Source organism: Erythranthe guttata, chromosome 13 (genome assembly GCF_056151865.1).
Source record: "Erythranthe guttata isolate IM_541 chromosome 13, IM_541, whole genome shotgun sequence".
Taxonomy (NCBI): Eukaryota; Viridiplantae; Streptophyta; class Magnoliopsida; order Lamiales; family Phrymaceae; genus Erythranthe; species Erythranthe guttata.
Window position 1 is genome coordinate 12,675,001 of NC_142545.1, and position 19,394 is coordinate 12,694,394.

At 30.5% G+C, this 19,394-nt stretch overlaps 1 protein-coding gene across 1 annotated transcript; it reads right to left on the reverse strand.

Annotated features, from left to right (window-relative positions):
- Positions 1–18,660: 18,660 nt before the first annotated feature.
- LOC105957072 (VQ motif-containing protein 10) lies at positions 18,661–18,978 on the reverse strand. The gene has a single exon (XM_012980992.2). The coding sequence runs from the start codon at positions 18,976–18,978 to the stop codon at positions 18,661–18,663; it is 318 nt and encodes a 105-aa protein (XP_012836446.2).
- Positions 18,979–19,394: the final 416 nt, after the last annotated feature.

The following is a 19,394-nucleotide window of genomic DNA, read 5'->3' on the forward strand; positions in this document are numbered from 1 at the left end:
CCAATTTTATTATTAGGCAAATATAGCCAAGTTCAAGGGAAGGAGATAACCTTCATTACAATTAAGGTCAGTAGCTTTTGCAATGGCATTAGCCAAGCAGTTGCCGGTACGTTTGACAAACGAGAAAAAGCAGCATTGAAAAAGTGGTAAAACAGTAAGACAATCCTCAATAAAAATACCATAAGGAGCTGAAGTGGCCACACCTTCTTTAAGGGACTCCGTAATATGCAGACAATATCCATGATTTTTTATTAGGGTATTATGTTAATTATCTGATCAATCGTTTTTATCATTTTATGTTTAGAATTATATCTCTTTCACTAAGAGCAACTCCAATGCAAAATATCAAAATTGGATTATCAAATGCTCATTTGATATTTAAAATTATATTTTAAAATACATTTAAAACTCATATACTCCAACCATGGTAATCAAATTTTATTATCAATTGGAAGTTTTTTGATAATTTTATATGTAATCGCCACATGTCAATTTGTGATTGGTTGGTTAGGTGGTTATTTTTTTGGTAACTCAATCTGCAGGAAGTATTTTTAGATTCAAAGTGGTGAAATATCAAAATACAAACATGTTAATAACCCCTTTGGAGAACAAATTTTTAAAATTTTAGGAGTCAAATAATGGTAGTTAAGAGATTTGATAACTCATTTAATAACTCCATTGGAGTTGCTCTAATAAATTCATTTCTTTAATATGTATTATAAATAAAGGCAATATTAATATATATGACAAAATTACCCCAAACTCTTTAAACTCAATTCCAAATTGTAACTCTAATTTAATTTCAATTTCGTCAATTTCGACCATAAAAATCCAATTTTTACTTTTTTTTGTAAACTTTTTTTTTTCTATTTTTTTCTTGCCGTCGGCTTACGTGTTGAATTTTTTTTTCCTTTTCTTCTTATGTTTTTCTTTTTTGCCGCCGACTTCCGACTTTGACCACCGGTTCCCGGCGTTGCCTTTTTTGAACGTTTTCCCTAAAATTTGTATTCGTTTTTTTACGTTCGTCACTGAACGTTGACCGTAATTGTACTGTCATTAACAGTAATTATACTGTCGCTGACAGTACATTTACGTAATTGTACTGTCTTTGACAGTACAATTAGTGTCCACCACATCAATGTTAGTGTTTTTTTGCATTTTTTTATATTGTTTGATTTGTTGACAAGTCAACATAATAATATTAATGTCGTTGACGGTAAAATTATTGTTAATACAATAATATTACTGTCAACCAATATTTTTTTTTTGGCCTTTTTATTTTGTTTTATTTGCTGACCGATTAATGTAATGATATTACTGTCTACTATTTTAATATTACTGTGACGCAAAATATTACATCAATCTTAATTATTTTGGGTTCTTATTATATTTGCCTTTGTTGAAGGGTCAACATATTAATATTACTCTATTACACAATAATAGTAATTTTGTTGTGTTAATATTACTATGCTAAAGAGTAATATAGAAATATTACTATGTTAAAATATAATATAGTTAATATTACTGTGTTAAACAGTAATATAGTCAATATAATTGTCAACCACAACAATATTACTGTTTAAACGAGCCAAAAAATGATGAAAAAAAAGTTCAAAAAAAAAGCGTCAACGCCGTCCGGAGACAGGCGTTGACCGCTGGTCAGCAGTGGCAGAAAGAAGAAGGAAAAAAACTGAAAAGTCAACGCCGAAAACCGGCAAAAAAGAAATTCAAAGCCGAAGACCGGCGGTTGAACAGCGGCGACGAGCGAAATTGAATTTTGGGTCAAAATTAAATAATTTGTGAAATTTGGGGTCAAGTTGAGGTTAAATTAAATTAAATAATGAAATTGAATCATATTAAAATGTGAGGGTCTATTTTAGTCTTTTACACACCTCTGGACAATGTCTTAACTTTTTTGTAAAAAAAACTTTTTGTTTGGACCCATTTATAAATAAACACCCATGATGTGCTTATTTGTAACAGATTTTTTTTTTATTAGCGTTAAATAAAAAATGAGACCCCCTTAAGTATTAACTTATCAACTCATTCCTCAATTGCACATTAAGTTAATGTTTGAGTCTTTTTCAAGCCGACATATCGAGTTCACGAGTCGGCTCAGCTCATTTATCATCCCTAAAAAATGATGCACCTATTGGAATTTAGCACACTGCCCCTATAATTCATCAATCTATGCCAGGTAAGAGAGACGAGCTTGATTTATTTACAACATTATTTAGTTTTTAATGCGATTTTCGAAATTGCATTATTGCATTAAATAAGTTATGAGGTAGGCTAAAATTAATTATATTTTCCACCAACCAAATGATAGTGTATTGATTTACTTATTCACCCATTTATGGAAGCTGCAACTTGCATGTGTTCATAATTATCCAAACAAAATTTTGATAAACTTGCATGTGTTTGATTTTTATTCTTGGGGTAGACAGTGGAGTTATGTAACGTAATATATCATAGGCACTATCCCACCAAATCCGCTATGAAAGATCTACTTTCAGAGTAATTATAAGGACAAACGGGAAATTGACCCATGACAAGAGTACTTAATTAAAAAAATGATATCTAATATTTTTGATTTTCAAATATTTCTAACTTATTTAAACTTATTTGCAAATAAGGAAAATCATTTTATGTGTACCAAAATTACCCCAAATTCAATGGAATCTAATTCAACTCCAATTTCATGATTTACACTCCAATTTAGTCCAATTTTACCAATTAACCAATTTTGACCCGCCACTACCGGAGACCGTTGACTTTTTTTTTCTTTTTTTCTTGAAAACTTTTATTTCTGAACTTTTCCGGTAGGTCAATCGCCGTTGACCGTCGGGTCTCCGGCATTGACTTTTTTTTTTTTTTACTTCTTTTTCCTTAAAAAAATATTTTAATTAATATTACTGTCTTGGCTGCTAAATTACTATCTCCAACAGCTATTTAACTGTCGGAGACACTAATTTAAAAGTTAGTTGACCTTTTTTTTTCTTATAAAGAATATTTTAATTAATATTACTGTCGTGGATGCTGACTTACTGTCTTCAGCAGTTATTTAACTGTCGAATACAATAATTTAACTGTTAATTGACTTTTTTTTTTAATGAAATTTGTTTTTCTTAAAAAAATATTTTAATTAGTATTACTGTCTTGGCTGCTCAATTACTGTCTCCAATAGTAATTTAACTGTCTGAGACAGTAATATTACTGTATTAATTAATTTTATCGTCTTGGCGTGCATTTTTGTTGTCTTCGATAGTAATATTATTGTCTTCGACCGTAATATTACTGTCTTATGCAATAATATTACTGTTTGGGACGGTAATATTAGTAGTATTAGTGTTCGAGAGAATAATATTCACAATATTACTGTCCCAAACAGTAATATCACTGTCTGAGACAGTAATTTAACAGCCAAGATAGTGTTATTAATTAAATTATTTTTTTCAAAGAAAAAACAAAATTTCAAAAACAAAAAAAATATCAAAAAAAAAAGTCAGTGCCGGAGACCGGCGGTCAACGGCGATTGACCGGCTGAAAAAAAAATTTATAACAAAAAAAAAGAAAAAGTCAACGCCGGAATCTGGCTGGAAAAAAAATGGTCAGGAAAAAAATTATTTTCTAAAAAAAATATTTTTTCGAAAAATCATTAAAACGAGGGTTAATATGATATACTTGTTTAAATTCACGGTCAATGTGAAAAATTAAGAATGTTAGAGTATAATGGATGAAATTGATAAAAAAAAATATATTATGGAGGGTATTTTAGACTAAAGACATGGGGATGAGTTTATTTGACATACTGTTTTTTTTGTGGACCAATGTGCATTTAAGTCCCTCGTCATGTCCCTTTTTGCCATTTGCACTAATTAAATAGGGAAAATTTGTCAAACACCCTCTATTAGAAATGTGCTGTTACAGTAGGTCAAAAATAATATTTATATTTTAAGCAAAATCTAAAACGTATTTAACTAATTAATATTTTTTAGGTCTTACATTTATACCCTTAATCTTAAGTATTACATAGGCTGCATTTTTTCCTTAATTAACTCGCGTTTGATATAACATTGATATTTCCACAAATTTGGTTTTTTATTTCTCAATTATAATCGTCATCTTCATCTCTAATCTTTCTCTCACTCTCTTACGTCATAGCACTCGTGCAATCCTCTCGCTGCCAACAGACTCACGACGGCCACCACCATCCTCGTCCTTGTGTTTTGGATCTCGTATTCAAAATACTTATTACCGTAATTCTCGCCCATATCGGAGTTGTCACTGATAACAGCAAAATCAAATCCACTATAACGCAGAGTGAATTTTGAGATTTCCATTATTAAATCCACTATTTTCCACATAGTGGTTTTTACGAGCATAGTGATTTTTGCGCGCATAGTGGTTTTCACCATTTCTTTATTAAATCCACTACCTCTATTGTGCAAACTGGATTGTGTTCTTTCCACTTATTAAATCCACTATAGTTGTTTGGTGAACGCGCTGAACCAATGTATGATGTTTGCCCTAACGAGAAGAAGTTTTTGTCCAAAAATAATAACAGATTTTCTTACAATAAATGTGAAGCCATTGTTGCAGTTTTTGGAGATCAAGAAAAAATGATGAAAATAGGTATTCAAGATACTGGGAAAGTTGGGGGCGAAATTTGTGAAGAGATGAAGAGAGATTAAATGGGATAAACAAATTGACAGAATAAATTGATTTGCAAACCTTTTATTTACTTATTTTATTCAAATAAAATAAGGGTAGATTTGGTAATGTGATACTAAAAGGGTTATACTTAAATAATGATTTAAGGATTTATCATTAATAGAAAATTGAATGGAGGGCTTATATTAAAGAGCCCTATTATAATAAGGGGTAATTTGCTATAGGTCATCCGATAAGAGATTTTATGCCTATAAATCTAACTAATAAAATTCAATTTTTAGTAAATTTATTATTTTTAATATGTTAAAAATATCCCTAATCATATATGGAAATAAAAATCTCCAAAATAAATATCCAATTTTTTCTTTGTGCAATAAACCTATTTCAAAATTTCACATATTCTCAATTTCAAATTTCACAGCTCCCAAGAATCGATATCATCAAATTCCACCGCTCCCAAACATCGATTTCATTAATAACAAACATAACTAAAAATCGCATTGAGTCTGCCATAGGTAGGGTCCTCGAACCGTTTGTAATTTACAAAATTTCTTTTGTTGCTTACGTTGAGGAATCAGTTTTTTTTTCTTTTCTCGTTTGCTATTTGGAGATCATTTGTTGTTTGAAGACATCGTATGTTGTTTCTTCATCTGTTGTTTGTGATTTCTACAATGGCTCAAACACGATTTAGTCTCGGTAAGCAATACTCCTATTAACTATACTAGTAATTGTACCCGTGCGATGCACGGGACAACAAATTGCATTCTTTTGATGTTGTAAGAATATAAACAAACGTTTGATGTATCGTATGATCGAAATTCTATTATACTGGAACATTATTAAGTATACTACACACAAAAAAAAAAGGACATAACTTTACTGTTGAATAATTTTCCAAATGAATTGAATCAGCTAATACCAGTAGATTGAAAATTTGAACCAGGAAAAAAATCATCAATTATGTCTTCCATGTTGAGCTTAAAAGTAATTAGATTTAATAACTAAGTTAACATAATCAAAACTAAACTATCGACAACATACCATCGTAAAAGGCCATCTATACATCTTGCATCGGAACTAAGCCCTTCTCCACTGCCTCATTTTAAGGTTGTTTTGCCACTGGAATTAACAATTGGAAAATTAAGAAACAAAAATAAATATAAACAATAAATTAAATATCGCATACAAACAATAAGTCTTGAAGGTCGACTTCTAATAGCTTGTGGCTCCGCCCATTTTTGGTTAATTTTCTCAAATCATCCCTTTCAATAACATGTCCAATAACATATAAAATGAAATAATTGTTATACATAAAATTTGAAAACTTTGGTATAAATTAATGAAACACATAATTTAACAAAATGAAATTACCTATAAGCCATGATGGAAAAAGATGTAAACTAATTGCCACACATGCAATAGGATGAAGAAGAAGATAAGAAACAAAATCTAAAGTCGGGTTACCAAAAGAAGAAGCCTTAGGTAGGGAAGAAATAAAATTCAAATGTTGCAGACATTCTGTAAAACGATGTCACAAAATCCGCTAGGGATGAAAATCAGATTTATTTACCCTTTTCTGTAAAAATCGAAAATCAGATTATTATAAATAATATCTAGAAGAATTTGATGAAAATCGATAATAATATTTAAAATAATATTTCGGAGATAAAAATTTGATAAAAAAATCAAAAAATAATATTTAGGAGATAAAAATCAAAAATAAAATTTAAAATAATTGTTAGGAGATAAAAATTTGATAAAAAATCGAAAATAATATTTCAAATAATGTTAATGAGATAAAAGTTGATAAAATATGAAAATAATAATTAGAATAATATTTAGGAGATAAAATATGATTAAAATCAAAATTATTATTTAAAATAATATTTAGGAGATAAAAATTTGATAAAAATCGAAAATAATATTTAGGAGACAATAATCTGATAAAAAACGAAAATAATATTTAGGAGATAAAAAACTAATAAAAACATGATAAAACTCGAAAAAAATATTTAAAATATTATTTAGGAGATATAAATTTGATAAAATTCGAAAATAATATTTAGGAGATAAAAATCTGCTAAAAGTTGAAAATTATATTTAAAATTATAGTTAGGACTTAGGAGATATAAATTTGATAAAATTAAAAAAATATTATTTATAATAATATTTAGGAGATAAAAATTTGATAAAAATAAAAAATAATATCTAGGAGACAAAAATCTGATAAAAATAAAAAATAATATTTAAAATAATATTTAGGGGATACAAATATGATAAAATTCAAAAATAATATTTAAAATAATATTAAGGAGATAAAAATTTGATAAAAATTGAAAAAAAATTACAAATATGACATTAGGGTTTCTTAGGGTTGCCCTAGCGTTTCTTTCTTTTATATATAAGATAAGATATCTAGGAGAATTTGATGAAAATCGATAATAATATATAAAATAATATTTAGGAGGAAAAAAATTGATAAAAAAATCCAAAAATAATATTTAGGAGATAAAAATCAAATATAAAATTTAAAATAATAGTTAGGAGATAAAAATTTGATAAAAAATCGAAAATAATATTTCAAATAATGTTAATGAGATAAAAGTTGATAAAATATGAAAATAATAATTAGAATAATATTTAGGAGATAAAATATGATTAAAATCAAAATTATTATTTAAAATAATATTTAGGAGATAAAAATTTGATAAAAATCGAAAATAATATTTAGGAGACAATAATCTGATAAAAAACGAAAATAATATTTAGGAGATAAAAAACTAATAAAAACATGATAAAACTCGAAAAAAATATTTAAAATATTATTTAGGAGATATAAATTTAATAAAATTCAAAAATAATATTTAGGAGATAAAAATCTGCTAAAAGTTGAAAATTATATTTAAAATTATAGTTAGGACTTAGGAGATAAAAATTTGATAAAAATAAAAAATAATATCTAGGAGACAAAAATCTGATAAAAATAAAAAATAATATTTAAAATAATATTTAGGGGATACAAATATGATAAAATTCAAAAATAATATTTAAAATAATATTAAGGAGATACAAATTTGATAAAAATTGAAAAAATATTACAAATATGACATTAGGGTTTCTTAGGGTTGCCCTAGCGTTTCTTTCTTTTATATATAAGATGTACATATGATTGTTCGATTTTTTAAATACTCATTCAAAAATCTGTTTTTTTTTCTTCAAACAACGAACGAGGATGATGAAATTGAGTCCTCGAGAAATCAGATATAAATTGCAGAGTTTGTTAATGTTAGTAGTCTGTTTATTTTATTTTTAAATGTAACTATATGTTATGTTTGAATCTTTAATTTCTTGAGATTAAAGATTTGATTGTTGCTAGTTTGAATTTACTATACCGAGTTTGCATTTTGATGTTTTGAGTTTATTATTAAGAGTTTGCATTTGCTATATTGAGTTTGTTTTTTGCTATTTAGGTAACTTTATGAAAGTTTGGTTTGCATTTAGTTTGAAGTCTACAAATTTTAGTATGATTTGGGCTTTACTATTTTGAGTTTGCACGTAAAGTTTTAGTATGAGTTTGCATGTTGTTGTATGTTAATTTGGTGTGCATATTACTAAGGACTACATCTAGCTGTTTTGCAATTGGATGTACAATTCTAATTGCAATTTGCACTTTGCGATTCTCGATTATAATTGAAGTTGTTATTGGTTGTTTGCAATTCATGTTTGCTCTTCATTGAAGTTCTTATTAGCTGTTGTTTGCAGTTCATGTCTACATTTGTAAGACGAACTATTGGTTTCATCTGCACTTAATATTTGTTATTAATTTCATCTAATTTTTACTATAGCAGTTTTTATGAAGCTATTTTTTTTGTACTTTGAAATATGTTTTTGCAAGAGACATTTATTTGCAATTTTAGTTTGCATTTTGTAACTATTTTGTAATAATAATAATAATAATAATAATAATAATAATAATAATAATAATAATAATAATAATAATAATAATAATAATAATAATAATAATAATAATAATAATAATAATAATAATAATAATAATAATAATAATAATAATAATAATAATAATAATAATAATAATAATAATAATAATAATAATAATAATAATAATAATAATAATAATAATAATAATAATAATAATAATAATAATAATAATAATAATAATAATAATAATAATAATAATAATAATAATAATAATAATAATAATAATAATAATAATAATAATAATAATAATAATAATAATAATAATAATAATAATAATAATAATAATAATAATAATAATAATAATAATAATAATAATAATAATAATAATAATAATAATAATAATAATAATAATAATAATAATAATAATAATAATAATAATAATAATAATAATAATAATAATAATAATAATAATAATAATAATAATAATAATAATAATAATAATAATAATAATAATAATAATAATAATAATAATAATAATAATAATAATAATAATAATAATAATAATAATAATAATAATAATAATAATAATAATAATAATAATAATAATAATAATAATAATAATAATAATAATAATAATAATAATAATAATAATAATAATAATAATAATAATAATAATAATAATAATAATAATAATAATAATAATAATAATAATAATAATAATAATAATAATAATAATAATAATAATAATAATAATAATAATAATAATAATAATAATAATAATAATAATAATAATAATAATAATAATAATAATAATAATAATAATAATAATAATAATAATAATAATAATAATAATAATAATAATAATAATAATAATAATAATAATAATAATAATAATAATAATAATAATAATAATAATAATAATAATAATAATAATAATAATAATAATAATAATAATAATAATAATAATGATAATAATAATAACAATAATAACAATAATAATAATAATGTGCTACGGGTGGAAGAACAATACACTATAAGCTAAATATTTTGATTTATGTCAAATGAAACTAAGAAATAATGAGTTTTACTCGAAAATTTAAAAACAATTGCGGCTTATCCACATTATATAAATTAGTAGGGGGCTATCTTAAATAACACCTTGAAAAAATTGGAGGCAAGACGGAGGGCGATCACCGATCAGCTTCAGTGCCGGCTGGCTCTGTTGTTTTACAAAAGCTTCAATATCCTTCAAACTAGTGGTGAACAAATGGCCCGCCCGGCCCGCCCGCGGCCCATGAACACTGGCCCGTCTGGCCCACGGGCTCAGACCACCGGCCTACTGTTTTCACGAGCCGGCCCGCCCGGCCCATGGAGGGAAACCATGAGCTCAGCCCGGCCCTTTAGCCCATTTTTTCGTATTTTGACGGGCCCAAGGCAAAACATTAAAAAAAATTAAAATTATATAATTATATTGAATGAGTTTATAAATTATAAAATTATTTTATAAGTAAGATACATATTTATTAAAGTATTTTTTGATATTTTATTAGTAGAAATAAAAATAAACTCATAAAACTAACAGAAGTAAAATAAGAGGAAAACAAACAGAAGCAAAATATTTTATAAGTTTATAGAAACAAATGTAACATAAGCAAAGTAACAGAAGCAAAAATAGAAAAATAAAATTAAGGAAAAATTACAGAAGGAAATATAGGAAAATTACAAGGAATTCTTTTTCAAGTTCTTGATTCTTTTTTCCTTTCAATATGCTCTTCAAATTGTCCTTTAGAATTCTTCAAACTAATCTTCAAATTTGTTGTAGTTGGCCTTCAATAACCTTCACCGCTAAATTCCCCACGTATGTCATATTCATCGGGACTATCGTCATCTTTGCCTTGATTGCTTTGTTGTTGACTCCGTTCTTGATTTCGTAATTCGGCTTCAATCCAATCTTGCGTGCAAACCATTGCCTCCACATTCCTTGGTGATAGTCTATTTCTTTCGGCAGTTAAAATTTTTCCACCTGCACTAAAAGCCGCCTCCGATGCTACCGTGGACACCGTAGTGTTTAGTAGATCACGTGCCATCATAGAAACAACAGGATAATGGTGAGCATTTTCTTGCCACCACTTCAAAATATCTAAGAATTCATATTCTTTCGGGGTGTTATGGTAACTTCGAAATTCTAAATAACGAACTAGTTCATTAGTTCCACTACTACGCACATCATCTTCCTCTAACAAGCTCCAAGTAGATTTGCGATTTTTTTTTTGAACTAGATTGGCTGAAGATGAAATTGAAATGTTTGTACCAAAAACCTTCTTATACTCCTCGTACAAGCTATACAATAATTTTTCAACTTCCTCGTATTTTCTCATTGCGGTGCCGGCTACTTTCGATGGGGACAATTCGGAACACATGTGTGTATAGTATCCTTTGAGTAAAGTTTGTAACTTTCTAAGTTTAACTCTAGGATCCATAACTATAGCAAGCAAAGATAATAGTGGGATATCTTCATAATACTTAATATATTTGTCTTCAATTTCGACTAACTCTACCCCAAAAGCCTTGTCTTGTCTATAGTTTGCTATACTTTGACTAAGTTGCCACAATTCTATAGGTAACATGTTAGAAGTGGGATACAACGTACCGGAACAATTTAGTGTTGCTTTATACCAAGGTTCTAACATGTCTTTAATTCTTGCCGCTATAGCCCAATCATCTTCAATACAAATTGTAGTAATTTTTTGGGCTTTATAAAATTCTATAACGGGATCCTTTAATTCTAAAGCCCTACCAAGCATCAAATAAGTAGAATTCCACTTAATATCATCATCATTAATCGGCCTCTTAAATTTAACACCATATGCTTTACACAATTCTTTAAATAAATACATTCTTTGTCCGGATTGTCTAATATAGCATACCGAATTTCTCACTTTCGAAATCGAAGGAGAAAGTACCTTAAGACAATCGTGAACACACAAATTAAAAATATGACAAGCGCATTTAACATGAAAAAGTTTACCGTCTAAAGAAGGTTTAATATGTCTAAGTAGCAATTTAACCGAAGCGGTGTTGTTGGTGGCATTATCAAAAGAAATTGTCGATATCTTTCGAACAATATTATAAACATTCAAAACACCAATAATATGGAAATAAAGTTGATTACCGGTATGAGAAAATTCACAAGTTCTAAAACTAATTATCCTTTTTTGAAGGACCCAATTATCATCGATCCAATGTGCCGTTATACATACATACCCATGCTCATTATTATGTCTCGGAGTCCAAGCATCCGATGTAAGTGCGATTTTACACTTTAAAGTGGAAAGCTCATCTATTAATGGTTGTCTAAATTTTTCAAATTCCTTGTATGAATCCCTAGTAATTGTTGGTCTAGAGTGTGGATCATAATGGCCATTAGCATGTCGCATTAACCTAACAACGGGATGACTAGGTGTAGAGAAAGAATCTCCCTTGTGTATAATGTACCTAACAATTTCGGATCTCTCAATCTTTCGGTGAGATGTGAAACCGGAGTCACTAAGTTGAGTTTGTGTCGTAGAATTTTGCATGTCTTTCAAGTGTTTTTCGGCATGTCGTTTAAGATGACTAGTCCCCGCATTGGCTTTAACGGATAAAACATGTTTGCATTTTTTACACTCGGCCACATCATTTCCGGTTTTAACATCCTTAGAAATTCTAAAATATTCTTACCAAATGGAAGTTCTTTTTGTTTCTTTCGATTCATTAGTTTTACCCTTCCCTTTTCCTTTAGACATTGGTGGGGTGAGATTACTACAAGCACTAGGTTTTGTACCCTTATATTGAACTATCATCATAATCATTATTGTCATCCTCTTCATCATCATCTATAATCGGGATTGGCTTAGAGCAATATGGAGTTGTTTCGGAATCAAAATCGTTATAAGGGGGGGAATCAAAATCGGTATAAGGGGGAGTTGGTTCGGGAACATAATCGGTATGATGCTCATAATTCATAGATTCGTTAGGAAGAGCAATTAAACTATCATGACCATCTATTTCGACTGTATCATTAACAGGGCTACGGAGGCTGATATTCCAATCCATATTTTTCAAAGAAAAACTAAAATAAAAAATTAATTTTGCAAATAATTAACAATATATATTCACAAATAGCAAAGCATGATATAGTTAAAGTAAACAACAATAATTTTTTAAAATAATTCGAAATAAACTGAAGAAGAAATAAGTTACTCAATTTGGAGAAACTGAATCTTGGTTTGAAGAAATTGAAAAGCAATCCCCTTCTGGAGTGTCGTTTCTCCCTCGATTTTCTTCAATTCCTTCCAATCTATTCTTCGGGTGTATAGAAAATATTGTGGAGATTCTAGAGATATGGTGGAAAATATTTTGAAATCTAAGAGAAACTAGAGCAAATTAGATAGAGCTTTGGGATAATGTCAAATTGACAATAGAGAATAGATGGGAGTTGATTGAATTGTGTGGAAATATTTGAGAATTTATTGGTATTTATAGATTGAATAAGAAGCCCAAAAAAAACAGCTGTTAAAAGAGAAAAGAGCTCTTGGGGGTGAAAAAAGAGCTGTTGGGTTTTCTGTAAAAAGTTACAGCTCTTTTCAAGGAAAAAAGAAAAAGAAAAAATAATATAAAAAGGAGAGAGAGTGCAAAACGAATTTTTCGAGTTCTTGCCTTCTTGGGCAATGGGCAATGAGAAAAAAAAATTGGGCCAATGGCGGGCCAGGCCTGGCGGGCGGCCCACGAGCCCGCTACGGGCCACGGGCCAGCCCAGCCCACAGACTAAAACTGATGCCCAGTCCATGGACTTATATTGCTGGGCTGAGCGGGCTAAATCCACGGGCTTGCTGCGGGCGGGCGTCACGGGCCTGGCTGCGGGTGGGCCGCGGGCCGACGGGCCTGGGCCGAATTTTGTTCATCACTACTTCAAACTGTGGGCTTTAACTCACTGTTCGTTATACACAATTTTATTTCATTATTGTTTTTTTCCTGTTGATGATGCTATAAATAGATATCCTTAAGTAGTTGAGGTAGAAGGAGCTGGGAGAGCAAAGTGGATCACTGCTCACGTGCTAGATGGTCCTGAGATATACCTGCGAACAGAGAACACATGACTTAGGCTAGTGGTTGATCCGGCGAAAATCCTTCTGACGCTCAAGTCAGACGTGCGGATAGTAGAAATAACTCTCCGATATGAATTATAGAACTGTTCAGATAACAGGGAGTACCTTTAATAAATGAAATAAAACGTTATTTATACCTTGTCGATTGGGCTGAGATTAATTTATTGGGCCCAAACAAAGGTGATTTGGCTTTCGTAATAGTGTTCTTTTAAGTCGGGTTCGTGGCCCAGTAAATAAATAAATAGTAAGTTTATTGGGTTGACCGAATTATGGATATCACCAGTAGTGTTTGATTAATTTAATAATTACATACTATCATCTCATTGCCTGACAAAAGAAATTCTCGTCTGAACAGCATGTCCCTCCTTCGGGTAAATATTTTGTTCCTTATTATCTATTTATTTAATGTGTCTTATTATTGTGGATTTTTTTCCCCTTTTAGTACTTTTTATTTTTTTAAGTGGAAACGAGGATGAGAATTGAGAAACTTGCTATCCTAAGAGGTAATTTTGAAAAAATATGCATCGCTTAATATTAGACTATTGACATTATATTGTCCGACAATTTTTTCTGTTATTTTGTTAATCTAAACGAAGGTAGGTGTTGAGAACTTAACTAAATGCAGAATGGAGCTTGATACATCCATTCTGTTTAGTGTTTTTTCTTGTCTTTTTTAGTGTCCTTTTCCCTTTGTAATTTTATTAATTATGCATGTGGAATTTTTCTTATTCAGTATTGTGAAGCTATTTTAATATATATGCAAAATCTAATTATTCGGCATAATTAAGTGTTCACAATTTTGTTAGGTACAGATTCCTTTACATTCACCCATAGATCCGTAGGAAAAAAAAAAAGAGGAAAAGAGATAAAATGATAAATAGCTCAAGTCAAGAGATGCATGTATGAAATAAACGGCTCAATCCCCTTTTCTAGTGTTCAATCAAATAGATCCAAGGTCTGGTGGCAACACCCAAACGGAAACACGCACCAAGCAACATCCATTGATCCAAAACCCCAGATCTATCACCAAACTCATACTAAGTTGACTCACCAACACATGCACAATCAACTTAGTCACCAACTCACCCTCTCCACTCAGCACAAACCCAGTTTTCCTCACTCAGAGTTCCTCAATATATCCACTTACAGAAGAGGATTAAGGACAGAAAACACTCAGTTTGAATAAATGGTAAGTCACACTTGTCTCTCTATCTCACCACAGTATATATACACGAAGATTCAATGGTCTTCAGTATTAAATGTGTTGTGACGGTAAGGACACCCATTGTCCGCCTAGACCTGCGACGATGTCGCCGGAAAAGGATAATAGGTGACGAAACACTATAGAGTAGACATGGCCACGGGTCGGGTCTGACCCGGACCCGGCCCGGACCCGACCCGTTGACTGCCCCGCCCCGCCCCGGACCCGGCCCGTTGACCATGGACCCGGAACCGGACCCGGCCAAGTACGGGTCGGTTTCGGGTCCTGACTTCTTGGACCCGAGACCCGCCGGGTCTACCCGGCGGGTGGACCCGAAGACCCGGACCCGAGGGCCCGGCCTGAGGACCCGTCGGGTCCACCCGGATTTTTGATGAATTAATCACCAAAAATGCAGCGACTGGGGTTCGAACCCTGGTAGCCCGAATGATTCACTGAGCACTAACCACCAGGCCAACCAATATGTTTGATTAAATATAGACAAAAAATGTATATAATATAAACCTATGGCGTAAATGATAAATATGTTAAATAAATTATTACTTTTCATATTAATTATTATTAAATAATTTTTATTAAATAATTAACAAATGCAATATAAGAAAAATATATATAATCACAATTCAATACTTCAAAACATCTATTATTAATTAATATATCAATATAAGCTCCACTGTTGAAAAATATAAAGTATTGAATCAATTCAATATATAAACAAATGCGTTAGACTTATTAAAAATTGACTTATGTTATTAAAATCGATAGTGTGAAAAAATCGAATGAAAAATAAAATAATATGTTTACTTAAAAAAACAAATTATAACCCATTTCAATTAATTTAAGTCGATTAACCTCAATTGTTGACAATAACTTATTAATATTATTGAGTATTTTATCATAAGATAATTATTTATATAAATGGTGTTTATTTTAACAAAAATAGATTATATCCCATTTCAATTAATATTCTTACTTTAAAAATAACATTATATATGACTAGTATAATCAAAATATTATGATGTAATTTCTCTTTTAATAATTGATTTAATTTGTAAAAATCGTAGGAATTAAATTGTAGACCATATGATTTAATCGTTTTTTTACATATACATTTTATTCAAATATTAGAATCGAATCGTAAGATTTAAATGGATTAATCTAAAGTCCTTTTAATTTTGATATTATATTTGTTAATAATGTAATTAAAATGGTTTAATAATTATGAATATGAAAATTAACAATGCATTTAACATTATTTATTATAATCATTTCATACTGTTTTGTTTATGTTTATGTATATTTCTTGCAAGTAATTTCACAAATATTTATCTTGTCTCAGTGGTTTGGAATTCTTTTCAGGTGTCTTGTAACCCGGGTTCGAATTCCATCCATAACAATTTTGGACAAAATTTAAAAATCCGGTCCGGTCCCGGACCCGGCCCGGAACCGACCCGGAACCGGGTGGACCCGAGTGGACCCGGCCCGGACCTGGACCCGGCGGGTCCGACCCGGAACCGGACCCGACCCGACCCGGGGCCATGTCTACTATAGAGAGAGAAGGCCCAAGATGAAGAGGGAGAAACAGCGCAGCAGAATAAGCTGCTAGGGTTTGGGTGAGTGTGATAAGTATAGAGAGGATGAACGACCGAGATTGAAACCACACACAATGGACGAGCCAAATTAGATTTGACAAGATCAATGAACTTAAGTTGCTATTGAGCCCGATTTCTTAAGTTGGACTGCATTTGTAAGAGAATGGCCCAGATCACTAAAGATCCTTAACAAATTCATATCAAGCGAAGGCAACTCCTTAAGCATCCTATCAAAATATTTGAACTGACACTCCTAGTCCTCGTTCCAGAACCCTTTCAATCGCATTATTATTATTATAATTAAACGCCGAAGCGCCACTACTTCTTGATTTCAGCTTCGGCTTCTCAACGGCGGCAGTGTCTTTTCCGGTGAGCCTTTGAACTACAGATTTGAAGCTAACTGTATCGGTTTCCACGTACTGTGTGTTGATTATAACCACCTTCACTGGCAGCAGCTCCCTCTTCATCATTCCACCACCACCCATTTTCTCAGTTCCTTTAATATTCAAGAAGATTAAACCAGTAGTAAGAGTTTATTAATCTCGAGTTGTTGTATGGTTTTTGTTTTTTTATTTTTTTATTTAATTTTGTGTGTCCACTGGATTGTGGTGATGGGGGTGGGGTGGGGGGTGGAAGATCAGACTGGTAGGGGTTGTACGGTTTGGTTTGACAGTTGAGAGAGATGAAATAAGTTGACCGTTGTATATTTCTTTGATTAATATATATATATAAGTGGTCTACAACCATTTTAATTTGGATTTAGTCAAACTACGCAACTTGGGAGATTAAAACTTATGTACCTCCCACGAAATTTACTTTTTTTCACAATTTTTGTTTTTGTTTTTCAGATTTTTTAAACAAATTAAAGACCAACACACAAATTATTTGTCTCTATAGCAAAAGGAAAAATCCTATAGTATTTATTTGTTAGTATTTGTCTAGCAACAATTGTCCACGTGGGGATCAGGGTATTGGCGACCCACGATTAAATAATGTGGGCATTTGTGTGTGCTGAATCCATTATAAAGTTAAGATTGACGTCTTTAATTTCTTGATGCCAATTGATTTTAGAATAATAGGTAGTGTCTGCGGTCCTATAAATTGTATTGGAACCAAAGTCACGGGGATCCTACAAAATTTAAAAGCAATGATTGTTACAACACCTATTAGACAACACATCAGTAGGGATGACAACAGGTCGGTTTTGCGTCTGGTTTACCTAAACCCGAGACCCGATCCGCGAATATATAATATTCAAATTCGCCCCAACCCGTTTTAGCTTAGACTCGGACCTTCCCCAGCCACACCCAAATTAACCGGTTTTGACCCGACAGATCCGCTAGATTCGTTAACATAAAAACAAAAATTAATACTTTTTAACTTTCATAATATTTTGCTGGTATATTTTAACAAAAAAATTCAAAGTTATGATACAATATTTTAAAAAAACTTGTACAACTGATATAAAGTGAACAATAAAACTATATAATTAATTATATTTAAGTTCTACAATAAAAAAAAGTTCGAAATGCAAGACGGCTAGCGGTGGTCGATAAGTTTATTAGATATTACTTACGAGAAACAAGATTAAAAAAAAAATGAAACCGAGAAAAAATGGTAAATGAGAATAGACATGATAAAAATTGGAAGTTTGATAAATAAAATCCTGAATTAATTTGTATATATAGATTAACTATTAAATATGATATATTTATATGGGTCGGTCCCAATAAGACCCGTAAGCCGACCCAGAACCATCCGCTTCTAAAAACTTAGATCGATCAATTACTCGACCCAAAACCATTTACTCAAATCGACCCCCAGTTTCGTGAAGGTGAGAAGAAAAGGGAGATGGAAGAAACCAGCCATCCAAATCATGAACTTTATGAGATCACAACTATTTGAAATGAGAGCTATGCCATTATATTGTTAAGATATACTTAACCCTAAATCTCATTAATTAATTCATTATACATGTAAAAGGATATCACAAATAACAAAGAAACAAAATACCAATATTTTTTATATATATATAAAAGAATCAATGAATATGTATGTGTTTATCTATACCTAAAAAGAAAATTATGAATTATTCGGCATAAATTGTATACAATTCATCAAGCGAAGGCAACTCCTTAAGCATCCTATCAAAATCTTTGAACGACAGCCCTCGTTCCAGAACCCCTGACGTCGTCGTTTCACGATAATAATTATCAAAAGCACCACTACTTCTAGGGGGTTTTAACTTCTCCTCCTCCGCCGCCGCCGCCGCTAGAGTGGAGTGTTTTCCGGTGAGCCTTTGGAGTACAGATTTGAAGCTCTCTGCGTCAGTCTCCACGTACTCTGTGTTGATTATCACCACCTTCACCGGCAGCTGCTCCCTCTTCATCATCCCACCACCACCCATTTTCCTTATGTACTACTGTGTGTGTTTTGCGTATATTCTGTGTGTGTGTTGCGTGTATTCTCTGTGTGTTTTGCGTGTGTTGTGTGTCCACTGGAAATGTGAATAATGGAGAATTTATATGATTGGAGCTCGGGGTGGGGGTGGGGGTGGGAGGTGGGGATTTGTAGGGTTGTACGGTACGACAGTTAAGAGATGAAATAAGTTGACCGGGGTTTGTATATTTGGATTTAGTCAAACCCACGCAACTCGGAACACTTGTGCCCTTCCCACGAAATTTACTTTCATTTATTCATTCATAAACTTTCAATTTATTTTCTAGATTTTTATAATTAAAATAACATACAGTGGAACTTCAACTTTTTAATGTATTTGTGTTTCAGATACGTTTTATGTCCAATACTCAGGAACACCTGTCA